This window comes from Lipomyces arxii (genome assembly GCF_038497795.1).
Source record: "Lipomyces arxii strain Phaff 12-163 unplaced genomic scaffold V1512scaffold_4, whole genome shotgun sequence".
Classification (NCBI taxonomy): Eukaryota; Fungi; Ascomycota; class Lipomycetes; order Lipomycetales; family Lipomycetaceae; genus Lipomyces; species Lipomyces arxii.
Window position 1 is genome coordinate 124,505 of NW_027117703.1, and position 26,527 is coordinate 151,031.

General features: G+C 45.2%; 12 protein-coding genes across 12 annotated transcripts; 5 read left to right on the plus strand and 7 right to left on the minus strand.

Annotated features, from left to right (window-relative positions):
* Nucleotides 1–3: 3 nt before the first annotated feature.
* On the minus strand, nucleotides 4–1,316 carry V1512DRAFT_259949 (uncharacterized protein). The gene is made up of 3 exons (XM_066915742.1): nucleotides 1,194–1,316; nucleotides 1,081–1,125; nucleotides 4–1,027 (listed from the first exon to the last, which is right to left on the minus strand). The coding sequence occupies exons 1-3, from the start codon at nucleotides 1,254–1,256 to the stop codon at nucleotides 53–55; spliced, it is 1,083 nt and encodes a 360-aa protein (XP_066772466.1). The 5' UTR covers nucleotides 1,257–1,316; the 3' UTR covers nucleotides 4–52.
* On the minus strand, nucleotides 1,317–3,599 carry V1512DRAFT_259951 (uncharacterized protein). Its single transcript, XM_066915743.1, has 5 exons — nucleotides 3,319–3,599; nucleotides 2,988–3,270; nucleotides 2,809–2,936; nucleotides 2,202–2,760; nucleotides 1,317–2,149 (listed from the first exon to the last, which is right to left on the minus strand). The coding sequence occupies exons 1-5, from the start codon at nucleotides 3,388–3,390 to the stop codon at nucleotides 1,530–1,532; spliced, it is 1,662 nt and encodes a 553-aa protein (XP_066772467.1). The 5' UTR covers nucleotides 3,391–3,599; the 3' UTR covers nucleotides 1,317–1,529.
* A 3,485-nt stretch (nucleotides 3,600–7,084) lies between these two features.
* Nucleotides 7,085–10,026, minus strand: V1512DRAFT_117662 (uncharacterized protein). Its single transcript, XM_066912919.1, has 3 exons — nucleotides 9,488–10,026; nucleotides 9,246–9,431; nucleotides 7,085–9,189 (listed from the first exon to the last, which is right to left on the minus strand). Exons 1-3 carry the CDS (start codon nucleotides 9,780–9,782, stop codon nucleotides 7,307–7,309), a joined length of 2,364 nt encoding a protein of 787 aa, XP_066772468.1. The 5' UTR covers nucleotides 9,783–10,026; the 3' UTR covers nucleotides 7,085–7,306.
* Nucleotides 10,027–10,153: 127 nt separating this feature from the next.
* V1512DRAFT_205236 (uncharacterized protein) lies at nucleotides 10,154–11,412 on the plus strand (the record flags this gene model as incomplete). Its single annotated transcript, XM_066913351.1, has 2 exons — nucleotides 10,154–10,324; nucleotides 10,375–11,412. 2 exons carry the CDS (start codon nucleotides 10,154–10,156, stop codon nucleotides 11,410–11,412), a joined length of 1,209 nt encoding a protein of 402 aa, XP_066772469.1.
* A 244-nt stretch (nucleotides 11,413–11,656) lies between these two features.
* Nucleotides 11,657–12,815, plus strand: V1512DRAFT_204560 (uncharacterized protein; the record flags this gene model as incomplete). The annotated part of the gene is made up of 2 exons (XM_066913331.1): nucleotides 11,657–11,710; nucleotides 11,760–12,815. 2 exons carry the CDS (start codon nucleotides 11,657–11,659, stop codon nucleotides 12,813–12,815), a joined length of 1,110 nt encoding a protein of 369 aa, XP_066772470.1.
* A 24-nt stretch (nucleotides 12,816–12,839) lies between these two features.
* Nucleotides 12,840–13,583, minus strand: V1512DRAFT_259968 (high mobility group box domain-containing protein). The gene is made up of 3 exons (XM_066915744.1): nucleotides 13,222–13,583; nucleotides 13,112–13,170; nucleotides 12,840–13,056 (listed from the first exon to the last, which is right to left on the minus strand). The coding sequence occupies exons 1-3, from the start codon at nucleotides 13,370–13,372 to the stop codon at nucleotides 12,955–12,957; spliced, it is 312 nt and encodes a 103-aa protein (XP_066772471.1). The 5' UTR covers nucleotides 13,373–13,583; the 3' UTR covers nucleotides 12,840–12,954.
* Nucleotides 13,413–17,152, plus strand: V1512DRAFT_259969 (autophagy-related protein 11-domain-containing protein). The gene is made up of 4 exons (XM_066915745.1): nucleotides 13,413–13,449; nucleotides 13,501–13,846; nucleotides 13,896–16,463; nucleotides 16,508–17,152. The coding sequence occupies exons 2-4, from the start codon at nucleotides 13,782–13,784 to the stop codon at nucleotides 16,998–17,000; spliced, it is 3,126 nt and encodes a 1,041-aa protein (XP_066772472.1). The 5' UTR covers nucleotides 13,413–13,449; nucleotides 13,501–13,781; the 3' UTR covers nucleotides 17,001–17,152.
* Nucleotides 17,065–20,159, minus strand: V1512DRAFT_259970 (uncharacterized protein). The gene is made up of 4 exons (XM_066915746.1): nucleotides 20,002–20,159; nucleotides 19,860–19,951; nucleotides 19,319–19,814; nucleotides 17,065–19,272 (listed from the first exon to the last, which is right to left on the minus strand). Exons 1-4 carry the CDS (start codon nucleotides 20,056–20,058, stop codon nucleotides 17,242–17,244), a joined length of 2,676 nt encoding a protein of 891 aa, XP_066772473.1. The 5' UTR covers nucleotides 20,059–20,159; the 3' UTR covers nucleotides 17,065–17,241.
* Nucleotides 20,160–20,317: 158 nt separating this feature from the next.
* Nucleotides 20,318–21,693, plus strand: V1512DRAFT_285685 (MAGE family-domain-containing protein). The gene is made up of 3 exons (XM_066918062.1): nucleotides 20,318–20,371; nucleotides 20,419–20,692; nucleotides 20,745–21,693. Exons 1-3 carry the CDS (start codon nucleotides 20,351–20,353, stop codon nucleotides 21,590–21,592), a joined length of 1,143 nt encoding a protein of 380 aa, XP_066772474.1. The 5' UTR covers nucleotides 20,318–20,350; the 3' UTR covers nucleotides 21,593–21,693.
* Nucleotides 21,497–23,340, minus strand: V1512DRAFT_259973 (translation elongation factor EF-1 alpha). Its single transcript, XM_066915747.1, has 2 exons — nucleotides 23,216–23,340; nucleotides 21,497–23,092 (listed from the first exon to the last, which is right to left on the minus strand). The coding sequence occupies exons 1-2, from the start codon at nucleotides 23,216–23,218 to the stop codon at nucleotides 21,713–21,715; spliced, it is 1,383 nt and encodes a 460-aa protein (XP_066772475.1). The 5' UTR covers nucleotides 23,219–23,340; the 3' UTR covers nucleotides 21,497–21,712.
* Nucleotides 23,341–23,559: 219 nt separating this feature from the next.
* Nucleotides 23,560–24,981, minus strand: V1512DRAFT_259977 (mannose-6-phosphate receptor binding domain-containing protein). The gene is made up of 2 exons (XM_066915748.1): nucleotides 24,504–24,981; nucleotides 23,560–24,454 (listed from the first exon to the last, which is right to left on the minus strand). Exons 1-2 carry the CDS (start codon nucleotides 24,737–24,739, stop codon nucleotides 23,854–23,856), a joined length of 837 nt encoding a protein of 278 aa, XP_066772476.1. The 5' UTR covers nucleotides 24,740–24,981; the 3' UTR covers nucleotides 23,560–23,853.
* Nucleotides 24,982–25,017: 36 nt separating this feature from the next.
* Nucleotides 25,018–26,347, plus strand: V1512DRAFT_259979 (uncharacterized protein). Its single transcript, XM_066915749.1, has one exon. The coding sequence runs from the start codon at nucleotides 25,132–25,134 to the stop codon at nucleotides 26,209–26,211; it is 1,080 nt and encodes a 359-aa protein (XP_066772477.1). The 5' UTR covers nucleotides 25,018–25,131; the 3' UTR covers nucleotides 26,212–26,347.
* Nucleotides 26,348–26,527: the final 180 nt, after the last annotated feature.

Here is a 26,527-nt window from a genome sequence, read left to right on the forward strand (position 1 = left end):
TCACATATTAAAAAAGACTTTCATTCAAAATTACAAAATATTACTTATGAATTTAGATCGATCCAGCAGTTTTGAAGTCAACCAAGGCAACCTTAACACGTTCAGCCATGGTCTTCTCACCCTCACGAACCCAGACACGAGGATCAAAGAATTTCTTGTTGGGCTTGTCCTCACCGTCAGGGTTGCCGACCTGGGCCATGATGTAATCTTTCTTCTTGAGAACGTAGTCTCTGATTCCGACCAAGTAGGCATATTGAAGGTCAGTGTCGAGGTTGACTTTGACAACACCGTATTTAATTGCGGTTGTGTATTCTTCCTTGCTGGAGCCAGAGCCACCATGGAAGACAAGGAAGATTGGGGTTGCAGACTCAGAGGAGATCTGGGCCTTGGTGTAAGACTGGTGCTTACCAAGAAGCTCAGGTTGCAGCTTGACGTTTCCTGGCTTGTAGACTCCGTGGACGTTGCCGAAAGCAGCGGCGATAGAAAAGTACGGTCCAATAGGAGCCAGAGCAGAGTAAACGTCGTAGATATCCTCGGGCTGAGTGTAGAGAGACGCGTTGTCAACACCAGTGTTATCAACACCATCTTCCTCACCACCAGTGATACCAATCTCCATCTCGAGCCACTGCTTCATGGGGGCAACACGCTCAAAGTACCTCTTGACAAGAGCAATGTTCTCTTCCTTGGGCTCCTCAGACAGATCAAGCATGTGAGATGAGAACAAAGGCTCGCCATGCTCTTTAAAATAAGCCTCGTCAGCATCGATCATACCGTCCATCCATTGCAGAAGCTTCTTTGCGCAATGATCAGTGTGCAGAACAACTGGGATACCGTATGATGGAGCGACAGCACGAATGTAGTGAGCAGCAGCGACGGCACCGGCAATTGACGCCTTCTGATCAGTGTTGGAAACGCCCTTTCCGGCAAAGTACGCAGCACCACCTTGCGAAGCCTGCAGAATAATAGGCGACTTTGAGTCTCTGGCAGCCTCGAGAGCAGCAACGACAGTCGATGATGAAGTCACGTTCTAATTATTAGTCAGTCCTCATGATCCCACGAACAATTCTAAATTCAACTTACAATGGCAGGAATAGCGAACTCGTGCTCTTGAGCATACTTGAACAACTAGATCGAACAATGTTAACAGATCACTCAAACAGTAGCAAAAAAATCAAACGATCTCGATTACTTACGGCAAGAACGTCGTCGCCGACAATAACACCGGCTTTTCTAGAAAGAACGTCTGTCGCAGGCATGGTTTTCTTTTGAATTGAATGATCAGATTTTTAGTGGACAAGAATATCACGATAAAAACTGGTCGGAAGAAGTTAAGTTTTAGTTGCGGAGAAGTTTCGGGTTTTTGTATTTGCGTTCCGAGTCTTCGAAGTGACACAAAACCCTTAGGCTCTATTACCGGAATGACTGATATCCCACGTGTCGGTTAATTGTCACTGGCCTTCACCATCACACACAAATAATTGATTATGTAAACCACTATGAACAACTCACATACAATAGGATTGAATAAACTACGTCTTAACATCAGGCTCATCACGACCAACAAACTCTTTAAGCTGTAAAAATCCAGTCGCAAATGCAATGCTCTTCTTCAAATAATCTTGGGCGTCCATTGTAATCATTGACCGATCCTCTTCATGCTTCTCAATATATAATCGGATAGTAGCTCCGGAACTACCCGTTCCAGACAATCGGACAACAATCCGGCTGCCATCTGAAAATTTAACATAAAGTCCTTGATGATCAGACACTGATCCGTCAAGATCTGTGTAGCTGAAATCATTCGCCTCGACTATTTTATATTCACCAATGGTGCTGCCAACAAATCCAGTGTCTGCCATCTTTGCTGCCAATCCATCAACTACTTTTTGGGCACCTTCAGAATCGACATTCTCATAATCGTATCTGGTGAAAAATGTGCGTCCATAAGTCGTCCAGAAATCCTCCTGAATGGCTGCAATTGATGCGGCAGCAGGATTTTTCTCGCCAACTCCTGCCAGCACGTTCAACCATGCAACAATGGCCCACAGACCATCCTTCTCCCGAATGTGGTCCGACCCGGTACCAAATGATTCTTCACCACAAATGCTTAACATCTTTGCGTCAAAAAGAGCAGTAAAGAATTTCCATCCTAAATTATGTTAACAAAAAATTGTTCGACAATTTTTACTCTCGAAACATACCAGTTGGAACTTCGTACATACTAAGACCCTTAGCCTTTGCAACCAGATCGAGTGCTCCACTCGTAGGCATACTTCTAGCCAGACCATGAACACCACCAACTTTAAAGTAGGGAATGAGGTCAGCATAATGAGCAATGATAGCAACCGAATCACCAGGGGAAACAAATGCGTTAGCTCCGTAAATCATGTTACGATCACCATCACCATCAGAAGCAGCACCAAATGGGATCTTGTATGCATCAACCTTCTCAACCAGTGTGTGAGCATAGGTCAAGTTAGGATCAGGGTGACCACCGCCAAAGTCGGACAGAGGAATGCAGTTCTGCACACTTGACTCTGGCAGTTCCAATTCATCAACAAAAATAGCTTTGCCATATGGACCAGTGACACCATTCAACGCGTCGAAGAGAAGTTTGAAGTCAGGGTTAGATTTGATAAATGACTTGATCAGATCAAAATCGAAAATGTCCTTGAGCATGGCGACATAGTCTGCAGTCGAGTCAATGACCTCAACCGTCAAGCTTCCATAAGTCTTTTCCCCAATTGTTGCTAAATCAATCTTATGAAACTCGTTAGTACGACTTGCATCCATAGCATAACAACGTACTTCATCAAGCGTTGCAATCTGGTACGACTGCAATTTTTTTGTAACATCATAAATTTTATTTGTCACGCTTTCAGGAGCAGGTCCTCCGTTTGACAAGTTGTACTTGATACCAAAATCAGCGTTTGGTCCTATAAATTAGTTTCTTTTTCGACATTTCACCATTCGCAAATCAGACTTACCACCGGGGTTATGCGACGCGGTCAGCAGAATTCCGCCCGTAGCCTTGCACTTGCGAATAATATGCGAAGTGGCAGGGGTCGACAAGATACCATTCTGGCCAACAATGAGCTTCTTGACGCCATTGGCAGCTCCGATCTTAGCGATAAGCTGGACCACGTCGGTGTTGTAATATCGACCGTCTCCGCCAATAACAAGCACGGCATTTTCAGCACCCTCGGGAATTGACGACAAAAGAGCCTGAATGAAGTTTTCCGTATAATGTTCCTGCTTGAACACGGTAACCTGTTGAATTGTTAGTTTGTGTTGGGCCTGCCTAATGTAGAAACATACCTTTTTTCTAAGCCCAGAAGTTCCCGGTTTTTGGCCGTCGTATATAATTGTCTTGACTGTTTGGACTGGCATAATTTTAAATTAGTTTTAGTACTAGACTCGACTTAGTAATGCAGCGTGGAATAGAAAGGTGAGTAGATCAATGACGAGGGGAAACTATATACAACTTGACCGCACTACGCTACTACACGTGACTCTTCCCCCCACTATTTATGGTCGCGAATATCGTGACGCGCTCACCGTACGAATCAGCAGCGTCGATCGCACCACTTGCTCGTGACTGTTCAGCTGTCTTATCATACACTCTGTATCATACTGTGAATTGTTATTATACTGATACTTGCTTGTATTGTACATTTAAGCATTTATACCTTGGACTGACTACAAGATCTGATTTTTTTTACTATCGACAGTGCTTTTCTGTCTTGAGTTAGTTTCATATTTTAGTTGTGAAGAACGCGGCAGAGCGAAACGTTCACGGGAATTGCCAGCGCATTCTAATGTATCTGCATGGCTGGAATCTATACAATAAACAAGTGCAATCAGCAAATGACGCGCCTAGCCACTTTGATTCTTGATCTTTGATCGCATTCCATACTGCAGTTACGACGGCTTATAGACAATCCTTTTTTAAGACAAAGTCAGCTTTTTGCTAAAATACGTATCTCCTGACTGTCAAAAAATATTGAAATTGTAAAGTCTTCGCATTAACCAATCTGACTACTTTGCTAAATCAACGACTTTATTAAAACAGAGAACAGAATGTGCACTAGACAACCTGACAAGTCTCAATAGAGACGATCAGATCTCTTATTGGTGGTGTTTCAACATACATCAGAGCCCTTTGCTCAGTATTTTTTTATTCTGCAACAAACTTCATCTTTTGGGAATCTCCGCATTTGAGTCGGTGGATGATTTAAGTACTTTTTTTCCCAGCCATATTGCTGCCGAGTACGTCTACTAAAAGACCAATACGAATGAGAAGTGAAAGTCATCCTGATTTTCACGTGAAACTATGTAAATAATAAGGTTTGTAAGCTTGACTGTAGCCGTCTCGATACACTTTTGCATTCAAGTACTGCTTAAAATTTGACAAAATTTTTAATGCAGTGCTGATCACGATGAAACTGGAATTTTTGCATGTCCAGATTCCAATACTGCTACTAGTCACTGGATGTTGGTGGAGCTTGTCTGCTTTCAAATTTCTGCTAAACTTTGTGCTTCGACCTAGTGACAAGTTGACTCGTCTTGTCTTGTCACATGTATCGAGATTTTTTTTTGTTTTTTTTTGGTGCAAATTTTCGAGCAATGTTCGTTTAATTGACGAAAGTGGGGAAGTGAAATGCATTGTTATAGCAGGTCTTACTTGTAAATACGACGATCTTCATCTCAACTTTATGGGATACCAAGGATTACCATGATCACCTATCCAGTCACGTTCTTCAGCGAAAACGAGATATTTGAGTCGCGATGGATCACAAATGTTGCATGTGAAAAAGCTTAGGCAAATTGGCAGATTTTTGACAGATCTTTAATAATTGATAAGTCAACAGATGGTAGCGTAGCAGACAATTGCGGAATCAGCTATATTTGTTTAGTAGTGCGTGTCTCAATTACCCCTGAATTGCAGCAACAGATTTTAAGCATTTTAACGGTATTTAGAAACGAGAGCCCTAATCATACGTATCCGATACGTCATGAAAAGGAACGCAAAGTTATAAACGAAACTTTATATTACCGAACTAACTCGTTCGCAGTCGCTATTTCAAACTGCCACATTAGAATTCAAAGGAACGAGAACAAAAGACTGCGCTTCACTTTGATTTGCTACGGGCAACATCAATATAATGAGAGCGGCTACGCGCGCAACGTACAGTGGAATATTTGCGGCACCACCTATGCAGCTTATACTTATTGTTTATGATCATGTCTATAGTATCTCAAGGAACAGAGTTATACTTTAAAGAACAGGTCTAGGATTCTTAAACCAAACGTCGCTATTGTTTCTATTAAATTATACCATTGACCTGGTAAGCCTTAATCAATTCTGGGTGTGAATAGCGTAGACAAAGTCGACTTATTTTGTAGGAACAATGGTCGGCAAGCGAATACTGCTTGACAGTTCTTCAGAAAATTCGAGCTTCTACAATTTTAAAGATTATCAATTGAAACTTGGAGTCTTAACGCTGCAAGCGTACAACTCAGTCCGTTCAAACAAAGTTTTAAGTCTTATTCTAACGGCCGACCGTGCAATTTTGCGTCGTGAAAGTTCAAAGGATTTGAATTGTCACCTACCCCTGAAAACCCGTCTTGAATAAGGTTAAAAGTGACGTTTCCTGATTCTATTCTTGAATCCGCTGAAGTATCTCCACGTCTTCGTCTGTGTCGACTGTAATAGCAGCAAGTCATTCGCCTACTATGTCAATGACAATAGTAAAATGTATGAGACCATTATTAATCTCTGAGACTCGGCTGTATCAAGGCTTGCTGTAACCTTGTAGTCTGAGTCGATATAGTGTAGTGGTCAGAGATCATACGTTGCTAGACGATAGTATAGCCCTGCTAGTTTCTATTTCGACAAAACTACCTGAAATTGAATCATTCATGTGCTGATTTCCGGGGGAGATGGATGTGCCAGGTCTCAGCTCCTCACCCAGTGAGCTTTTTGTGTTTGATGTCCTTTGCACCTTTCAAAAATGGATATCCGTATACCAAAAACGAAGGCAGGCCAGTTATGTACAAATAACACAGCAGGAACTCGCTGTCTTAGCGTGAAAACGATGTTGATGCTGCTGATAACTGTAGAGACAACGCCAAAATAATTCCAATTGCCTTGGCCATTATCGCCAACACACGATTCCGTTGACGACTAAGCGGAAAGACGTGGCGCGTATGCTGTGCGAGTAAATGTCAAAATTGTGCTGTGCAATGTCGATGGATTTCTAGTCGTAGTGAGAGATCACATTGCAGTATTGAAATGTAATTCTTCGCTTTAAAAGCTTTCGGCATTAGTTTAGTTATTAGTAACTTAAATTTGAAAGCCGACAAGGCCAAAGCGGCAAGTTGACAAAGATTTTATTTTGGCCCCCGAAGGACTGAACTGACTATAAGGATTTTGTTCAATTTGCTTTAACTATATGCTGGTACAATTAGTATGTGTCGATACCAGTCGTGACGGGAAGTGCCGTATTGTACCCCAGATCTTGGCAGTTCGATCAACTACTGTCAACTTAAATATAAAGCTCTAATAACTTGAGTTGGGTCACAATAAGACCCTATACTTCAAGACATTTGAACCGTCAATGCAGGCCAGCTGTTGACGTCTAACAAATTGTGCGTTGATAGACCAGAGCAGAAATGACTTGGAGCCCTTCCGGGGTAGATGAAGCTGGACAAGAACTAGTTCATACTCAAAGATACGCGCTGGTTTTAAAAAGCTTTAACTATCCGAGTTTGGTCAAACAGAAGCACTGGTAAGTTGTTGAAATACGTGAACAAAGTCTGGGGCAGATGAGCCTGTTAATACTCCTTCTCCAAATGTGCTCCCGCTTATTCAAATAAGGTACAGTATAGAATATATTATATATCGGGACTGTCTACTGCCTTCCTCAATTGCTAGTAGTTTTAGTCTGTACATTTTTTCGTAGTATTAATTACGCGTAATTTAAGACGTTACCTATTGAATATTTACAACAGTTTATATCTACATCAAAGTGCCTGTTGGTGTGGGCTTTGGTACTGACAGTGTTGACGCATTATTAAAGCTTTCAAAGTATAAAAAAAACATGATGGAAATTTCAAAATAATTAGTGATAAGAAACATCTGTATGGTAATAGCTTCAATTACAAGTTGTAGTCATAGTTTTAGAACACTTTAAACTTTCAACTATACGCAGCCAAGCATTAATGTTTTCACTACACATTTATTTTTTCAAGTTGCTACTAAAATCTAGATTGCAACAGGTTTTATACAGCGAATTTGTCGAAACTAGTGCGAGTAGCCACTCCAGCCTCCCTGACGTTGGTAAGGAGCGTAGCCTGAAAAGCCGCCGTAGCCGTTCTGGGGCATACCCTGAGGAGGCATCTGCTGTTGTTGCTGCTGCGGCGTACCCTGCTGAGATGGCTGCTGCTGACCATTCGACTGGCCTTGAGCTTGGCCCGAAGTCGACGTCGGACGCGCCTGCTTGTCATCCCGCTGCAAGAAGTCTGGGATTCCGCCAAGTGCAGAAACAGATTGCTGCTGCTGGCCAGGCTGCATCTGCTGCGGCTGCTGGGATCGTGCATAGTGGTCACCATAGAAAGGTGACTGTTGCTGCTGTTGCTGCTGACCATACGCGCTCTTAGGGTACTGCTGTTGCTGTTGCTGCTGCGCAGGTGGCTGAGGCTGTTGTTGCTGGTGACCGTAATAGCCTTGATAAGAGTTGAGATTGTTCATGTAGTATGCCTGATAAGCTGGCGAGAGATAGTATGGATGCATACCACCGTATTGAGTGTGCTGTTGCGCAGGAATGCCTGGAGAAGCGGTCGGTGCAGGCGAAGTCTGGGACTGTTCAGATGCGACGCCAAATCGGGTCGGTTGAGTTGAAGTTGAAGATGGAGTCAGTTGCTCAAGCGCTGTCGATCCGGTTCGTGGAAGAGCGTCACCGGAGGAAGAGACTGCAGGCTGCTGGTATGGGTTTGCGTAGTAGTTGTATCCCTGACGCTGTAAGTCGGCTCCGTAAGGTGGATACTCGCTGGGGTATCCTCCAATGACAGGCATGTGAGTCTGAGCAGGATATCCAGGATATTGCCCTTGAGAGAAAGGCTCAAACGCTTTCTGCTGAGCCTGCATTTGCTGACCCATATATCTCTGTTGCAAACCTGCGGGCATTGGCTGGCTAAACCCAGATAGACCTTGCTGTTGCTGCTGTTGTTGTTGTTGTTGTTGTTGTTGTTGTTGTTGTTGTTGTTGTTGTTGTTGTTGTTGTTGAGACTGCTGTTCTTGCTGCGCTTGCTGTGTTTGTTGCGCTTGCTCAGGTTCAACGTAGACAGATTCTTCCTGCACGGGCTCATAAGCCTCCTCTTCTGCGGCAATCTCAGACAAGTTCAAACTGCCAAACTGCAGACCAGCACGCTCAACCTGAGCTTGTACAGAACCCGGCATAACAACAGGTGCATCTTGATGAAGCATACGCGAGTAGGCCGGCGATCGTAGTGCAGGACCAGTACTCTTCAGTCCCAATGGGAGCTTAGACATAGGCGTGGTCGAGACAGAGTCAATATTAGACACAATAGACGACGATGGTGGCGGCGGTGCGTCATTTGCAACCTGCTGCACGTTCTCACTTGTCAATGGTGCTCCCTGACCAGCAGTGCCCCAAGCTTGTTGTTGCTGTTGTCCCTTATATGCCTCTGCCAACTGTTGAGCTGCCGAAGCAGGAATTTCATCCCACACTGGCTCGGATTGCTGCCATTCAGGTTCTTCCGCCACTGCAGTTTCTTCTGGTTCGGCTAATGCTGCAACGGGCCCCTTGGTAACAGCTGCTGGTGCTGAAACAGGTTCTGGCTTAGGCTTAGCAATTGAAGCCCATGACATCTTGGTGCCAGGTGTAATGACAGTTGATATGACCGTCGCGGCCGGTGCTGGCGCTGGTGCTGGTTGTGCCGGCTCTGTAAGTGCAAAACTATCGAGTGCGGGCTCCGGCTCTCCCCAAGCCGTACCATTTGTAGTAGCTGCTGCTGCTGCTGCGCCATCTTCATTATATACCGGAGCTGATGTAGAAGGCTCTTCGGCCCAAGCGGCTGTAGCAGTGGATGCGTTCGCAACTGGCGTTATTTCACCACCAGTAGGAAAAGCTGGAGTGAAACTGGATTCGTCGTCGGCTGAACGGCCTTTTAAGAATAGAAATTAGCAAACTTTGAGAATTACCGACATAAATAGAACATACCGCTCGGCTTTGCACGACTTCTACCACGATCACCCCTGCCCCGACCTCGGGATTCCAAACCTCCTCTAGATCTGCCGCGAGTAGCTGGGACTGAACGAGTAGCATCAGAAGTCTGTAGAAATGGACCTTTTGATTTCGATCGTTCCTTTGATTTCTTTTTGACTTCGCCCCATTGGCTTGCCAATCCTATTTAAATAGTTAGCCATTGAACGTCGAATTGAAAAGAAATCGAAAATTCAGACCTTCAGTGATCCTTCCGACTGCAATTTCAAGATCACCAGACGTTTCAGACAGTAAGTATAAAAGATCTTCTTCAGTCCAGTCAGGAAAAAGTTCAATGAGAGAAGCTAGAGCACCTGGGTATTCTTTTTTAAGTTGTGCCATCGTTTCGTCAGAAGTCGTTGGCACACTCTGCTGACTTCCAGGCTGTAAATCTTGAGGGGCTGGTCTGGAACCACGTGGGTATGACGATCTCCCACGGGAAGAGTGGTATCCACCTCTTGACGATCTGTGAGGATGTGATTGTACGTCGGCCATCTGATTTAAAACTATCGAGTTAATCGAGGGGAGCAAAATCGAAGGGAGATCGTGTTTTGACTGTGACAGAAAGCGAACTGAGGTCGAGATCTGCTGTTGAGAAGAAAACTTAGATCAAAAGGAGATCAGATTTAGAGCAATTGAAGATTCAAACGAAGATCGAAAGTAAGAAAATATATGTCGATCGTAAGTGATTGGTTCGAGTGCAATGAATTTGTTAACTTTTTCAGGTGAGCACACGATGCCAGAAAATTTTATGATGTCGTGATGTAGTTTACGTATGATGAGGTAGATACGTATATTATATACTGCATGCTTGGGCCACTAACAGATATACTGGAACCTTAACTTACCCAGTTTTGTGGAGCACAATGATTTCAGATCATACTCACCTAACAGTACTCGCACTTGTAGTAGCCTCAGTAGTGCTTTATGTGTTTGTGCCATCGTTATCTTCGTACAATTTAGCAGAGTCAGAGACCAGACACACTGTTGGGCTCTATAATCGTGCAAATGACTGTTTCGCTAACTCTGTTTTACAGGTCTGGCTATTAGTTTACAATTGCTGTGTTAAATATTTATAACTATATAGGCGTTATCAGCAAGTAAAAGATTGAACACGTTTTTGAATCGTCATTATGAAGGACGAAATCTTACTTCAGCATTAAAAACTATACTCGACGAACTAAACCGTACTATAACAGAAAGCAGGTCTATTTCACCATGGCCATTCTTACATGTACTGGAGAAAGTATACAATTCTCGTATTACACGGTCTCAGCATGATGCACATGAATTGTTACATTTGATATTGGAAACAGTTGACGCCGAAAACACCGAGTCGGTGGCTGCAAGGAGTAAGTTGTCAAGTAAGGACAAGGAGGAACCTGATACTACTGTGGACGTGCCATTCAAAGGCAAGACTATTGACAAAATAATGTGCGAGAGGTGCCGTGCAGTACTGCCCGCTCGGTCTACAGATTTCATCGTCTTGACACTTCCTGTTCCACAAACTTCATCCACTGATTTACAGTCGTGCCTATCGTCTGTTTTAGGGACAGAACGAATATCTGACTATGGTTGTCAGTCTTGCCGGCTTCGTGCACTTGCGTCTCGAACTACAGAACCGGAAAAATCGAAGCTACTCGAACTGGATCCGACAGATGAATTGCCTTTTGATATTGAGGCTCGTCTTCCCAAATCCGTTACGTCCACTATTTTCCGGTCCACAGGGCTTGCTGTTTTGCCAGACGTCTTGATTCTACATTTAAGTCGATCTATTTATAATGCTGGAGCCACGAGAAATAGTTGTCGGGTGTCATATCCGGAGCAATTAACACTCTACACGGCGCTTTCTGTCGCACTTGAGACTGACATCCGAAGTAAAGATTACAAACTTGTGGCTCTTGTCCGACACAAAGGTACACACTCTGCAGGACACTACGAGTGTTTCAAACGGAAACCAGCTTTGAATGCCCCAGAATCAACGCTGGAGAATGTACAAAAATCACATAAGTCACAAGCCAAAGACTGGTGGCAGATCAGTGACAGTAAAACGTGGGAGTGTACGACATCTGAAGTGCTCAGACAGTCACGCTATGCATACTTACTTGTATATGAACGTATATAGCTTGAATCAAAGCAAAGTCAAAAGAGAAATAGTGGTAAGGGTTGGGTGACGTCAACTCTCGGTGTCGGCCCCAGAAGTTTAAGTCGATCCAAACGCTGACGATTTTTATAAGCACTCCAAACACAGCGTAAGAAAGGTGAAATGACTGAGAACGATATTACAGAGTCGTCTGTTCCTGCGGTATACTTGATAGGGTTAGCTAATAGATATCAGACTGACTCTATAGACTCAAAAGGGACCATGGATGACATTTTTGAAGTCATTGGCGTCTTCGAAAGGTGACATTTCGTCGATCACAGTGAGTTCTACAGTGTAATTAAGGACTATAAGCAGTGCTTACAAGCTAGGCTCCACCATTCATTTTGTCTGGCACATCGTTGGTAGAATATTCGCGGTTTTGGGGAGAGATGCCGAGCATGTTTGTGGCTCCTTCTATGATTATAGATCAGGAAGAACGGATGCTGGCAGTTGTGCGGTGGTTTATTGCGACATTAAAGGGATCATATACGTCGCGAAACGAAGCGCTCGGATCTGAGAAGAAACCTTTAAATCCATTTCTAGGTGAGCTGTTTGTAGGCAAATGGGAGACTGAGGACGAAGGCACGACTGTGCTCGTCAGCGAACAGGTCTCTCATCATCCGCCTGTGACTGGATACGCGGTCTATAATGATGTATACGGTGTTGAGCTGCAGGGTTATAATGGTCAAAAAGCTAGTTTTGCGAGTATGAGTTTGAACGTACGACAGGTAGGACATGCTTTACTGTATTTGAAGAAGTTTGATGAGTATTACTATATCACGTTACCATCACTACACATTGAAGGCCTATTTTATGGAGCGCCATATGTTGAACTGGAGCAAAGCACGTCGATCACTGCGTCGAATGGATTTAAAGCGTCATTTGAATATTCTGGCAAAGGTTACTTCAGTGGAAAGAAGAACACCTTTAAGGCTAAAGTGTATCGACCAAACGAGACAGATTACGCATATACAATTTCTGGACAATGGTCAGGAAAGAGCATGATTGCTTCCAAAGAGAAGAAAAAAAACGAGAGCTTGTTTTATGACGCGAGCGAGCATAAGGTGGAGCCATTAATATTAAAGCCAATTGAGGAGCAATCGGAGTACGAAAGTCGGAGGGCATGGGATAAGGTTGCAAAGGCGGTTGAGATTGTGGATTACGACACTATCCATGTGGAGAAGAGTAAGATTGAGAATGAGCAACGCGAGCTCCGAAAGCAAGAGGAAGAGGCTGGAATTGAATGGGAACGAAGGTACTTTGAGCAAGTTAAAGACGATGGACCTCTAAAGGAAGTTGCTGAGCTTGCTGGAGTTGAGCCCGATGATCTTGTTTGGAGGTTCAAGCGCGACAAATTTGAGGCTTCAGTCGATAAGATTGAGTGATTTAAGATTGTTTACATGGATGTAAATAGTAGAGAAGAGAAATAGATTCAAACAATAAATTATATAAAAACACGTACACGCTAGAAATACACTTAAAATAAGGAGAAACACACGAGAATTACAAGTACACCTGGAGGACTTAGTCCTCTTCTTCAAACTCATTGGCACCACCAGACGCGAGATAAGCAGCCTTTTCTTCTTCGTAACGCTTCTTATCTTGAGCAGCACGCGTCTCATAAGGCTAGAAGAGAAGATTAGTAAACAGAATAACAAAAAGTAAACAATAAAACACGTACGATCTTCTCCTTTGAGTTCAACGCCTTCCATCGCTCACCAAGGACCTTTCCAACTTGTCCTATGACCATTTAGCATAAAAAGACGCGTAAACAAACAATATTTTCTATACCAAACGCGATTCCAGGATTCTCAGAGCGAACAGTCTCACGTTGCTCATTAGCAAAGAACATATAAGCAGAAAGGGATCGCTTTGGAGCATTAGGATCCTTCTTTCTTCTGCCACCGGCCTTTGCCTTTCTGACTTTTGCTTCCTTTGGCATTATTAATTATAAAATAGGTTTGGTGTTGAGAATTGAGTGTTGTTGATAAATAATAGGTGTGAGATTGTTATAAGGTGGTGAGGCTCGTCAGTGCGGAGAGTATAGTTAGCAGTAGTAACGATAGGCAGTAGTAAAGAGGAGAAAGGAGAAAGACCGCGAAGGCGGGCGACAGCCTTAACTATGAGTAGCATCAATGTGCGGCTCATCACACATTCCTAGCGCGTGCCTTAGGAAAACACCGAAACACAACAACGGGGGTTATACTCTATGATTTTCAGAACATACTAATTAAAGGGTCTTGTACTCAAATTGCTGACATCATTGATAACAAGGGTATTGTACTGATTTATTGGATACATCATAATCGAGCAATTATCGTCAATATTCTTAGCAGCAGTAGCAGCTAAGAATGGTCCGCGTATATAACGCACACTCTGGCAAACCTGCCGATATAAATCCCGATGCTTTCTTAAGGTGAGTTTGTTTTTATATCTTGTTTTGTTCGTAATTAACATCCCAAAAGTCTGGCGGAGCTAAAGCAGGCTTTGGCTTCGCCGCTGTCTATTCCTTCGTCCCGTCAAATCATCATGACTTCAAGAGCAACTCAACTGCGTATGCCGAATTTGCCTCTGGAGTCAGAACTGTACCTGTTTGATAGACTGTTTCTTGCTAATCCTGGCTCGACACCACCTGTCTCATCGAATCCACTATTACCGCTTAATCTACAGCCGTTCCCTTCTATAACTGCACTGAAACCCACTCAGGTCGAACTAGTAGACCTCTTTGTATCTCGTGCTCAGTGGTCTTCTGCTTTACTTGCTCGTGCTGACGTACTGCATACATCTTTACTGTCTACTTTGGCTGAAGTTGCTGTCATTACTAGAGCAGTAGATGTTGCTATGGCGCATTTGACCAACCATCTGCAAAGTATTCAGACTTCATTTAATGACGTTCTTAATCAGGCAGCGTCTATCACTCATGATTCAACCTCAACTGACTGGCAACTTTCACTTGGCCGTCTTCAGTCACTGTCTGTCTTGCCCACTTTCGGAGGTGGCACGCTTGCTTCATGGCTCGATCAATCGGCTTTACCGTCACCACAAGACATTGATCCCAAAAATACTCGTGACCGTGTCCGCGACATCAAGTTTGTGTCTGACACTGTAGCAGCAGACGCAGACAATTTACGGCATGACATTTCAGACTGGGCTGCATCAATTGCCAAAGACACTCCAGATTCTGCCAATTCGCCCGCTATTCTCGAAGATATCCGTGCGATAGCTCACAAGATTAGAAACGATGCAGAGTACGTGTCTGATTTACCAAATACGCCTGCAAGCATGCGGTCAATTCTTCGTATGGCATCGCTTCATCAACGCGAGTACCTCCCCGGTCTTGCCTCAGCCTTGTCTGATTTATGGGAACTTAACCGTACTGCACAAGGCCACAAGGTCACAATTCAAATTGCTTCGCTTAAACATCTCTATACGCTTTCACAGGTTCAGTCTCGCGCGTCGCCAATTAGACCTGACATTGCGTCAGTTGAACATGAGCTCGAACAGTCTTCGACCGCGCTAGCTGCTCTCAAACATATGCACACATTACCGCTTACATACGGTGCTCTGCTAGTCGAATCTGTTCGGCGACAAGAGTGGACGTCCAATGTCAAGACATTATCTTCTCACATAGCTGAGGATTTTGCCGCGTTTCGTGATACAGAAGTCAAACGACGCCAGAAATGGGTCAAGCGGTTTCCGTTTTTGGCGTCAGCGTCAATCACAGCATCGGCATCTGTGACTGCGTCTATAACAGGATCAATGTCAATTGCGTCGGTTGAGTTGAACTTGGTGTCGCGGGATGACATTGTTGTGTCTCGCGATGACGTGCTGGCGTATATTGGTGTTTTGCGCAAGCAAAACTTACATGACGTTGCGACTGAAGTGAAGGAAATGTTTGACCAGCTCGACAATGTTGACACCAATATTCCACGCAGGTTCACAGACACGGACACGCGCGAATTGGTCGCGGAGAGCACAACCGATCACGCGCTTGTGGCAGAGAACCAGAAGCTGCAGGATAAAGTGCGGTCGTATGAGTCTCGAGTCCGGCGACTTGAAGATTTATTGCACCAGCAGTATCGTGCTCCGCCACCAAGTACGTTTGTAAGCCAGCACTCTGCGCCGATTGAGCATGCGATTGCTCCTGGTGCAGTTGAGATGCAACAAGTCAAGTTGCAGATGGAAAAACAACAGAAACAGATGCAAGAGTATGAAGCTAATCTGCAAGATATTGAAGTCGTCAAGCAAGACCTGCTAGCAAATTTGTCGCAACAAGAGTCCGAGTTTCAGCGTGAGCGCAAATCACTTAATGAAGAAATCTCGTCGCTCAAGGCGCGGATATACGCAATGGAAGACGAGGAAGCCGCAAATATGGAGCATGACGATAAGGATTTGATTATTGCTAATCTTGAGCACGAACTGGCTCTGCAGAGCAAGCGCGAGATGGATCTTGAGAACATAAAGATAGAACTTGATACTGAGATTCGCAGCCTGCGCGATACGCTCAAGCTTGAGCGGGACGAATCAGCCAGGGTCAACCTGTTGCTCACGGCTCGGACCGATCGGGCTAAAGATCTGACACAGAGATTGTACACTTCGTATAGACGATCACGGCAACTGATGCAGGCGTTGGGTATTGTTTACACATCGTCTGACAAGATGACGTTTTCTACTGCAATCACAGACGACCCGGTCTACAAGCTTCTTCCGCGCGACTCTGCTGGCGCAGTCGAAGAGCCCGCCGAGCGTGAGACGTCAATTCCGGATATTGATGTTCTATATTGGACTGACGTAGCTCATGACGACGATGATGACGTGGAAGATGACGGTGGTGAAGATTCGGTCGAGGCAGAATTATACGCCAAGTTCACGTCTGCGGTTACGCTTGATCATGACGAGCTTTCACAGGTCATTCGTGATCGGGTCAGGGATGCGGAGTTTATTGCCGGTAAATGGAACAAGATGGCACGGTTATATCGCGAGAAGGCACGCCGTGCAAAACGAGAGGCCACAGACAAGATCGCGTATAAATCGTATGTTCATCTGACTCGCACTTAACAACCACTGACAGACTTAGATTCAAACCAGGCGACCTGGCATTATTTCTGCCCACGTCAAGCAAGGTCGACGACGCAAACCACGTCTGGGCCGCTTTCAACGACGGCGCGCCGAACTGTTTTCTCCGGCATGACGAGAGCGACCCGCACAATCTCGCCGGAAAACAGTACCTTGTCGCGCGGATCGTGAAGATGGCCGAAGACGTGCAAGAAGACACACCGCCCGACGAGTGTGAAAGCCAAAAACGGTACGTGGTCGACGTTGAGCACGCGCGGCAGCGCCGGACGTCGTCTGCGCTCGCGGAAGCGGCAGCCAAGGCGTCGATCCACGTTGCGAGCCACAAAAGCGAACACGAGAACGAGGAGGAAGACGATAATAACAATAATATCAGCGGGGAGGGCGAGGTAGGATTGTCGCAGTACACTGACGAGCACGCTGCGCTGGACGTGGCTACTACAGCACATTCGGAAGATACACGGGAAGGAGTTCGGCTGCAAATGCCTGGTCATTGATTTTTTTTTTGATAACATTGTACATGTGCTAATTAATATTCTACGCAGTAAACAAGGCGGATAAAGAAATTATTGCATTTAAAGACTTCTACTGCAGGACATTGTTAGTACCAGTATTCACCTAATAGTATATCCAAAATGGTCAACCCAGACTAAATCACATAAAACAACATTAATGAGCGACGAAAATAAACAAAGTGCACAAAATGAGCGTGATCATAAACTAAAAGAAAAAATGTTTTCACAGCATTTGACAGAAATTGCCCGGCGCAAGACCGTACTGCGGCCGGCTCCGAGGTCCAAACACCTCAGCTTCCCACCATCCATCTTCTTGAACAAGCAGGACAAGTAAAATATCTCCCTTGCGGAAACTCACTTCTTCAGGGATCGAGGCTTTGTAGTCGTACAAAGCGCGGGCATACGAAACAACCGCTCGACCATCCCTCGCATGAGTAGGTAAGTCGACATCCTGTGGACGACGCAAGTCAAGCGCAGACTTGCTCTTCTGCCGATCGTACAACGCCGGCGCACGCTCACCAGGATATCCGCGTTCCGGATAATGTGCAGGACTCGCACCAGACCTAGGTCGTGACTTGCTTCTAGATTGTTGCTGTTGCTGTTGCTGTTGTTCAGGAGGATACCCATATGTAGACCGAGGTCTTGATTGAACGCTCACCGCTGGATCTCGTCGACGAGGATTTGGTGACGCCGATTCGTAATAGGCTGTGTCATCGGCTCCAGACTGCACACGGTGCTGTCTTGTAGATTGACGTTCTGCTGGAGACGATCCGTATTGCTGCGGGCTGCGGCGGACTGGTTCCTGATCCTCATGCGCCATTACATTCTGGCGACTTACCGGTCGGCGCACAGGGCTGCCAGACTGCTGACGCGATTGCGATCTCTGGGCATATTTATTGTACGCATCCCTCGTATCAGCCGCAAACTCATTCGTTTCACCACCCGAGAGCATCAATGGAGGGACATTCATGTGCGCCGATTTTGGTCTTCCAAAATCGGGTTGACGAATCGGTGGACCATTGTGCACTGGCGGCGGGTCGATATATGTGCGCTGTGGACTGGATGGTGCAGAGTACGATGGTACCCTGCGTCCGCTGTTTGTTCGGTTCGCTGGTTTGGATCCAATACCATGGTACTTGTCTTCCGCCACCTGATCTCCGGCAGGATTTTTCAATTTCGCCAACGCAGCTGCAATCGGATCATTTACTGGACGGACATCCCCAGACAAACTCGACTTCGAGCGGTGTGATTTTTGAGACGGACTGACCTCGAATGTGTTTGGACCGATGCTAACGACTTTTGCTGCACGTGGGCCCAACTTGTCTGCATCATCATTCTGCATGAACGAATATTGCGACCCGCTCTTGCTATGAGAGCCAGGAGTTGATCTAGTAGACGCAGCTCTCTCGGTAGCGTTGGAACGCTTGCTGCCATAGACAGACGATATCCCAGCTTGAGGAGACTCTGCATCTGCGATCCAGCCGGTCTGTACGTCTGAGCGACTCTTGCGTCTAAAAGGCGACGTCCACCCACCACTGCTTTGCTCCTTTTTGGGAGTTATGTCAGGCGAATCCTTTGGAGCACTTGTGGCTTTAATTGGCTTGACTACCTCAGTTTCAAGGTCATTATCAGAACTGGACGAGATTGTTGTAGGATTGGACGCAATGGATTCCGCATAGGGACTAATGGGACGATGCCGAGGAGAGCTGTGAGCACTAGACAGAGTTTCATCAGGGTACAGCACAACAGAGTCAAGCGGGTGATGTGTCAACTTCGTCGGTGATTCTTCCACACGTTGCGTGTGTGTTTGATGTCTAGACTCACTGCGACTCTCTGGCTGCTTCCTGCTCACCGAAAGCGAAGCCAACATGTCATCGATCTGGTTCGTTGCTTCATGCCATTCTTCAGCAGGATTGTTGCTAACAGGCGTGTCAGATTGCGCAGTGCTGGTCTTGAATTGCGGGTTTCCGTGCCGAGAAAACTGAGCGACAGTGTAGTTTTCATGATCATGCGAGAATCCACTTGAGCCGTCCATAAAGTTGATGAACTTTGGCGCAATAGGAATCTCTTGACCAGTTCCGCGATCTTTGATGAAAGTCAAAATGTCAGTGTCGGTTTCACAGTTTTCAAGTGACAAACGAATGTTTTCACAAAGCTCGTCGTCTCCAACACAGACAGTAGAGACAATGTTGGTGTATGCCCATAAGTTGCTCTTCAGGTAATCAATACGCTCTTCCTCAAGATCTTGGAATTTCTAAAACACATCAGTACTGTACTCTATATGCTCTTAGAAAACGCACGTCGCAACCGCTTTTCCATTCCCTATTCCACTTCTCGGTGGTCTCAGCCAAGATTCTGAGCGAAGTCTGATATTCACGTCGTGATGCAGCCACCGCAATATCTGCCCTTTCAAGCTTCGCGTTGTTACGCTCAAGTTCGCGACCAGTTACCATGTTTTGCTGAGCAAGATATCCGCTGATCTTGTGACAATCATTCTCGAACCGGTCTCTGTTCTTCGCAACAGCAACTTCCTGGCTTGCTTTTGCTTTCGCGAGCTTCTCTAGCGTGACCTGAACAACTTTTCGGCGCTCACGCATTCCAGCGGCTGCAGTCGCGAGCGGTTCTTCGAGTTCGGTTCGAATCTGCATCGCCGTGCTTTGATGAGACTTGCCCATCTGCTCAGTCTCTGATCTGATTGTGTCAAGCGATGAACGCAAACCCCCAAGTTCACCAGAACCCAATGGCTTACGAGCAAGAGCAATCATTCGCTTAGCGTATTCTTCTTCGATTGCGATTCTAATTTATGTCAATACGCATTATCTGATATCTGAATTCTCTTACCGTTCTTTGTAAAAAGCTTTGACTTCTTCACAAGTCTGTTTTGCCTCACGCATACGTTGAAAAAGAACCGTAATACCTCTTCCTTCCATACCCTTTTTTGGTTAGCCCGGCGGTATCAAATGCTATATATACCCGCGTATACCCAAAAATTGTTAGAAAACGAGAGCGGCACCGAGGGTACCGCATCTGTTCCAGCCATTATACTTGTATGTTGCTGTTAGCTGTAAATAAAAATGTGAAGAAGAGCGAAAAGTTTTGAGATGACGAAGTTGTGTAGGCGCCGGATGTGTTGCGACGAGGCGCCGGCTGTTGATCATAGCCGGGCAAGTTGCCTAATACGGCAATATACCAACACCACTGCAATTTGACTGTTGCTGCGGCAACCAGTATATTGTGGGTTAGGGTATATTAATGGGGAAACGCGTCTTAAGCAAATGTTTGGACAGTCGCGTCTTTCTCAAATCAGGTGCACACAAACAAACTGCACAGACATGCCAGCAGTACGACGACGTGTAAGTACTGTTTAATATGAACTTAATGTATAAGTATAACATTATAGCGTGCAGAGCGATCAGCGGAGGATGAAGATGACTTTTCCTACAGTGAGGCTCAACCGCGACGAAGGAGAAGACGCGAAGAGCCTGAGCCTGAGCCTGAGTCCACGATAATGGAGGAAGCTGATAACGAAGACAACGAAGACAATGAGCAAGAAGGTGATGATGATAACGCGGAGCAGAATGAGATTAAAAGAATGGTCAAGAAACTTATGCATATTGTGCTTTCAAGCGAATATACACGAACAGTCATTCGCCGAAGTACGATTACAGATAAAGGTGCGAAAGTTTTTTATGTGGGTGTAATGGCATTAAGGTAACAGTTTTACAGTAATTGAGACGAATCAACGTGGTATATTTAATGCCGTGTTTATTAAAGCCCAAGACAGACTTATGGCCACACTGGGCATGAAGCTGGTTGAGTTACCGAGCCGTAACGTCCCTGTCCGAGGCGGCAAAAAGCGCGGCATGCCGAAGGTCAAAGCTGCCAATCAAAACAAAGCATACGTCTTGGTCTCGAATTTACCAGCAGAATTTAGGAAACTTGACGTCTTAAAACCACGAGACGATGACGGCCAAATCTACAATGGTCTTGTTACAGTAGTGTGCAGCATTGTACTACTGTCAGGCGGCAAGATCGCGTCTGTTTCGCTGCTAAATAATCTCGCTACTATAGGACTTAAACACACTACACCACTTGCAAATGGCACCACAGACGATTTGCTCAGACGAATGGTCAAAGACATGTATCTTGAGAGAGAAAAAGGCGAGACCTTTGGAGCTGATGATGAGGATTGGGTGTACATCGTTGGGCCGCGAGCAAAGGTGGAACTGTCCGAAGAGTCGATAATTGATTTTGCAGTTAGCATTTACGGATCGCGTGCTACAGCCGAGCTCAGGGGCATGCTTGTTGCTGCGTTGAAGGATGCAAAGGAGAATTTGGACGAAATGGACCCGGATACCATAGTTGATGCTGACCGTACGCTGAGAGCCATTTCAGAAATTGACCAAAACAATGATAGCACAAGCAGGAGAAGCAAAAAGGCGAAACTGGCTGCGTTGACTCGAGACGACAACGGCGACGATGATGACGACGATGACGACGATGACGACGATGACGACGATGACGACGAACATGAAGACGAGGATGAAGACGATGAAGATGAAGAAAACAACTAAACTAATACATATACGTTGAAAATATTGAAAGATAATTGTTTATTAAATAAATGCACAAAGTGCAACCATCACTTTCAAATCATTAAAAACATGAGTCGCGAAGAATGACACCAACACCTTTTATTTCTTGGAGGCCTTGATGGCAGCCTTGGTGACCTTACCGGCACCAGCCTTGTCGGACTTCTCGACAGACTTGATAACACCGACAGCAACGGTCTGTCTCATGTCACGGACAGCGAAACGACCGAGAGGAGGGTACTCAGTGAAAGCCTCAACACACATAGGCTTGGAAGGAATGAATTTGACGATAGCAGCATCGCCAGATTTAAGGAACTTGGGGTTCTCTTCCATCTTCTTACCGGTACGACGGTCAATCTTCTCGAGAAGAGTGTCGAACTTGCAAGCAATGTGAGCAGTGTGGCAGTCAAGAACTGGAGCGTATCCAGCACCAATCTGGCCAGGATGGTTAAGAACAATAACCTGGGCGTTGAAAGAGTCAGCACCCTTAGGAGGATCGTTCTTGGAGTCACCACAAACGTTTCCACGACGGATTTCCTTGACGGAGACGTTCTTGACGTTGAATCCAACATTGTCACCGGGGAGACCCTCAACGAGCTGTTCGTGGTGCATCTCAACGGACTTAACTTCAGTGGTGACACCGGCAGGGGCAAAGGTGACGACCATACCAGCCTTGATGACACCAGTCTCGACACGACCAACTGGCACCGTTCCGATACCACCGATCTTGTAGACATCCTGGAGAGGAAGACGGAGAGGCTTGTCGCTAGGACGGGAAGGAGGCTCAATAGCATCGATAGCCTCAAGAAGGGTCTTTCCCTTGGAAACACCAGCCTTGGTCTCCTTCTGCCATCCCTTGTACCAGGGGCAGTTGTCGGAGGGCTCGATCATGTTGTCACCGTTCCATCCAGAGATAGGAACGAAAGGAACAGTCTTAGGATTGTAACCAACCTTCTTAATGAAGTTGGAGGTCTCCTTGACAATCTCCTCGAAACGGGCCTCAGACCACTTGGTAGTGTCCATCTTGTTGATGGCAACGATGATCTGACGAACTCCGAGAGTGAAAGCAAGAAGAGCGTGCTCACGAGTCTGACCATCCTTGGAAATACCAGCCTCGAACTCACCAGTACCAGCGGCAATGATAAGAATGGCACAGTCAGCCTGGGAGGTACCAGTGATCATGTTCTTGATGAAATCACGATGTCCAGGGGCATCAATGACAGTGACGTAGTATCTTGGAGTCTCGAACTTCCAGAGAGCAATATCGATGGTGATACCACGCTCACGCTCAGCTTTCAACTTGTCCAAAACCCAGGCGTACTTAAAGGAACCCTTTCCGAGTTCGGCAGCTTCCTTCTCGAATTTCTCGATGGTACGCTTATCAATACCACCACACTTGTAGATCAAGTGACCGGTAGTGGTAGACTTGCCGGAATCGACGTGGCCGATAACGACGACATTAACGTGAAGCTTCTCTTTTCCCTTCAAAGACGTTAGTATTGTTCATATAAATGAATCGATCAGACAATGACCAGTTATTACAACTGTAACCATCATAATCCAAAAGTACAATAATAAATTATATAATATATAATAATAACGTACCATTTTGATTAAGTTGCTTTATATTCTTTATTTGAAAATAAAATAAAAATACTCAGATGGAAATGCAGTGATTTCGGGTGTGAGTAGACAAAGAAGAAAAAAGAAGAAAAAGTGAAAGCGGAGCGAGTGAGGTGCGCTTTATACCCCAAAAACAGTCAAATGAACTCAAAAAAGCAAAAAATTTTCTTTCTTTTGAACGCACAAGCGTAATCCGATGTCTTCAGTGTTAGTGATAGATAAGGCACAAGTGGCAATCGTTACTGGCGCATCACATGCAAAACAAAGGCATCGTATGATTTTTGCGTTTAATTTAGTTCTTTTTACTTTTATTTCATATTATTTCACTTTTATTTTAATGAGGGTATTTTATCATTATTATTATACATAACGAATAATACATGTGAGTATACACTGTGAGGGAGAGAGAGAGAGAGAGAGAAAAACATGAATGTTTAGAGAATTGCTTCGACTGAGCAAAGATGGGGCGTGACTGCGCTTTACAACGGTGACTAGTAAAACCCTTGATTGCAAAATAAGGGTTAATCAGTGCGGCTCGGGTATCGGTCGAAGCATTATCTAATATAATGAAACCTTAAAAGTTCAAATTCTGTTTCTCTTATGTCTTAATCCATCCGGTCTCACTTTGCGCCGTACGAGAATTTCTCGCTTCGTGGAATTGACATGTCACTGTTCATTCCAAGTATCCGCCGTGCCCATCCAAAAACTCCATTGACACAGGAATGAACATATGGTACTCGTCGTCGAGACACCGCCAAAACGTAAACTAGCACCATTACACCTACAATCAAAGCAAACATGCCAAATGGACCAAGTGTGTCTGCGCCTCCGCCTTTTGATCCGGCTTTAGCACATGCGTGCGGCGTCCGTGCTTCAAAAAAGTATGCGCAGTTATTCAGCTGCCCGACAAAATTGAGTGCCAGCTCGGAAATGAGCTCACGATCACATGCCATCGTGATGAGTGTGGATTTGCGCATTGTCGAACTGCCCTCACACGGTGATCCGTCGGTGTACTCCAGCACTAATCGTCGTCCTCTGAATTTGGGTTGCGACATTGACTGTCCTATTGATATGATCTCGCCTGAGTCTGTGGTGTAATAAGCCGACACATTGTCCGGATTTGCCACGCCTTGAACCACTCCTGGTACGGTTACAATTGGCGCGCAGATGTTCATCGTAAAGTTATGTCCGTAATCATACCCCTTCGCGTGAAAATCAGTTCTATATATTGAATTAGCCAGACTTCTTATTCACAGACTTTTAAACGCACTCTTCAAGATTCCTTGATCGAGTTAATGCCCTCAGATCGAAAAAATTTCCAGTTAATGGGGATATAGCAGTACATCCTGGTAATCCGTCTTCACTATCCACTCGGTCTACCTTGTTTTCTTTGACTTTGACTGTAGTACCTACCGCAGGAGGTACTCCGGCTGCATATGATGTTTCACCAAATGTCACAAACGAAACACCGAGTGCAGCCCATATAATGCTTAATGAAGTCTTCATAATACTGTGCCCAGTGATTATTCTTTTTTTTGTATCACACTCTATCAAAAACAGAATCTGTAGTTTGGCTGGAACTCCACTAAGTCCCGATTCTACCAACAAAAAGAACTTCTACTCCGCACTCTAGTCCTATTCTTGTATAAGATAGTCGCTAACAAAATTTCAATAGTTATAAAGAAGAATCCGTGCTATCGTGATGGTTGCAGCAACCCCCCAAAAGACGCAGCTGCATGACAACGGCCGTAAACGCTCCCAGCCAGTTTACTGTTAAAGTTTACCAAATATGCTATTACATCGCAGTTTAACGTTCAAGGTTAAACCTTAATTTCATCAACGTATGTCTCATCTCGACCGCGTCCTGGGGTTGCACACACACATTAAAAACAACGGCAATGGCAAATCTTGCGTTTCTGGACACCCTCAGTGACCCGTCAATACGCGTAAATATTGAGTCTTATATATCAGCACATCCAGATGCACTACCGATCTTCAAAAGTCTAGTTTCACATCTCACATCCACAAGCAAACGGAAACAGCCTGATGTATCGGCTTCTGTTAATATACCGATCCCTGCTTCTCCTCCCTTGCTTTTACTTCCTGCGTTGTCATTTTTTGTTCCTCAGCGGAAGAAATTGTCTCTAGCTGTATACCCAAGTGGGATCATGCTGGTCCAGCAATCGTACACATCTGCTGCAAAACCTCCTGATCCTGCGTCAATCGTGTATTCAACTGATGTTGCTTCACTCCAAGGATACATGCATTTATCTACCCCCGGCCGCGCAGTCAAATCATTTTTATTCGTACTAATACCAGACACGACTCCAGGTGATCCAACAAAGTCAGATGCCATTGTCTTTGTCATTCCAGATTCAGCGTCAACATTCAGCGGTTCGAGTCACCCTTCTGGCGATCCATCAGACGCAATCATGAAAGTTTTCAATTCTCTCCACATCCCACGTCTCGATGACTCAACTGCGTTTTTCGCAGACGCCCATCGTGGAACCAAGGACGGCTTCTTGTTCTTTCTGCCCTCCGGTGTCATGTTTGGTTTCAAAAAACCGGTCTGGTTCGCGGTCCAGGATTCGATCGATGCTATTTCGTACTCTTCAATTACAAGAAACACATTCAACTTGACAATCACGGTTGTCGGCATGGACCCTGTCGAATTCAGCATGATTGACCAGGCAAGCTTCGCAGAAATCGATGCATATGTCAAACTCTGGGGCCTGTCGGACCGCAGTATGGCGGAAGAACACCGCGCGAAGCGAGCACTCAAGCAGCGGGGTCAAGATACGTCTGGCGGCGAACTGATCAAAGCCGAACAGCAATGGAACGATCAAGTCCTGACCAAAGACGTTCATTCTGCTGTCGATGAGGACGATGATGACGAAGAAGACGAGAACTTTGAGGTTGATGAAGAAGACGACGATGGTGGTTCGCCGAGCGAGCCCAGCTCTGACGAGGAGGCTTAGTGAATCGCAACGATGTATTATAGAATGTATTATAATTATGTACAATATGACCAAGTCGAATGAGTCAAAAAAGCATCACAGAAAGAAGTAGATACAAGTATTTACTGGAGGATGCATTGGCTCAATGCATTGGCGCAAAAAGGATTGTTCAAACCGCGTACGATCGTAGCATTTAACATAACCACCTGGGTCGCGTTGTGCCATACGCAATGGTCTTGTATTGCGGATCTTCGTTGTAACTACCGTCAAGATCAACCATTGGAACCTATAGCTTATCTGTATTCATTATACAAGCTAAATCTTGTAGCAACAGAAA

Coding starts and splice junctions, on each gene's coding strand:
- V1512DRAFT_259968 (XM_066915744.1), bottom strand. CDS start 13,372: ATGCCAAAGGAAGCAAAAGTCAGAAAGGCAAAGGCCGGTGGCAGAAGA. Junction 13,171..13,221: donor GAATCCTGGAATCGCGTTTG/GTATAGAAAATA, acceptor AAATGGTCATAG/GACAAGTTGGAAAGGTCCTT. Junction 13,057..13,111: donor TGAACTCAAAGGAGAAGATC/GTACGTGTTTTA, acceptor CTTCTCTTCTAG/CCTTATGAGACGCGTGCTGC.
- V1512DRAFT_259977 (XM_066915748.1), bottom strand. CDS start 24,739: ATGAAGACTTCATTAAGCATTATATGGGCTGCACTCGGTGTTTCGTTT. Junction 24,455..24,503: donor CGATCAAGGAATCTTGAAGA/GTGCGTTTAAAA, acceptor TTCAATATATAG/AACTGATTTTCACGCGAAGG.
- V1512DRAFT_259979 (XM_066915749.1), top strand. CDS start 25,132: ATGGCAAATCTTGCGTTTCTGGACACCCTCAGTGACCCGTCAATACGC.
- V1512DRAFT_259969 (XM_066915745.1), top strand. CDS start 13,782: ATGGTCCGCGTATATAACGCACACTCTGGCAAACCTGCCGATATAAAT. Junction 13,847..13,895: donor AATCCCGATGCTTTCTTAAG/GTGAGTTTGTTT, acceptor ACATCCCAAAAG/TCTGGCGGAGCTAAAGCAGG. Junction 16,464..16,507: donor GACAAGATCGCGTATAAATC/GTATGTTCATCT, acceptor TGACAGACTTAG/ATTCAAACCAGGCGACCTGG.
- V1512DRAFT_259949 (XM_066915742.1), bottom strand. CDS start 1,256: ATGCCTGCGACAGACGTTCTTTCTAGAAAAGCCGGTGTTATTGTCGGC. Junction 1,126..1,193: donor TCGGCGACGACGTTCTTGCC/GTAAGTAATCGA, acceptor TGTTCGATCTAG/TTGTTCAAGTATGCTCAAGA. Junction 1,028..1,080: donor AGTTCGCTATTCCTGCCATT/GTAAGTTGAATT, acceptor ACTAATAATTAG/AACGTGACTTCATCATCGAC.
- V1512DRAFT_259970 (XM_066915746.1), bottom strand. CDS start 20,058: ATGGCTGGAACAGATGCGGTACCCTCGGTGCCGCTCTCGTTTTCTAAC. Junction 19,952..20,001: donor CGTTTTCTAACAATTTTTGG/GTATACGCGGGT, acceptor TAACCAAAAAAG/GGTATGGAAGGAAGAGGTAT. Junction 19,273..19,318: donor AATGGAAAAGCGGTTGCGAC/GTGCGTTTTCTA, acceptor GATGTGTTTTAG/AAATTCCAAGATCTTGAGGA.
- V1512DRAFT_285685 (XM_066918062.1), top strand. CDS start 20,351: ATGCCAGCAGTACGACGACGT. Junction 20,372..20,418: donor TGCCAGCAGTACGACGACGT/GTAAGTACTGTT, acceptor ATAACATTATAG/CGTGCAGAGCGATCAGCGGA. Junction 20,693..20,744: donor AAGTACGATTACAGATAAAG/GTGCGAAAGTTT, acceptor ACAGTTTTACAG/TAATTGAGACGAATCAACGT.
- V1512DRAFT_117662 (XM_066912919.1), bottom strand. CDS start 9,782: ATGGCCGACGTACAATCACATCCTCACAGATCGTCAAGAGGTGGATAC. Junction 9,432..9,487: donor AGTCGGAAGGATCACTGAAG/GTCTGAATTTTC, acceptor CTATTTAAATAG/GATTGGCAAGCCAATGGGGC. Junction 9,190..9,245: donor AAGTCGTGCAAAGCCGAGCG/GTATGTTCTATT, acceptor TATTCTTAAAAG/GCCGTTCAGCCGACGACGAA.
- V1512DRAFT_259951 (XM_066915743.1), bottom strand. CDS start 3,390: ATGCCAGTCCAAACAGTCAAGACAATTATATACGACGGCCAAAAACCG. Junction 3,271..3,318: donor CTTCTGGGCTTAGAAAAAAG/GTATGTTTCTAC, acceptor ACAATTCAACAG/GTTACCGTGTTCAAGCAGGA. Junction 2,150..2,201: donor TATGTACGAAGTTCCAACTG/GTATGTTTCGAG, acceptor AACATAATTTAG/GATGGAAATTCTTTACTGCT.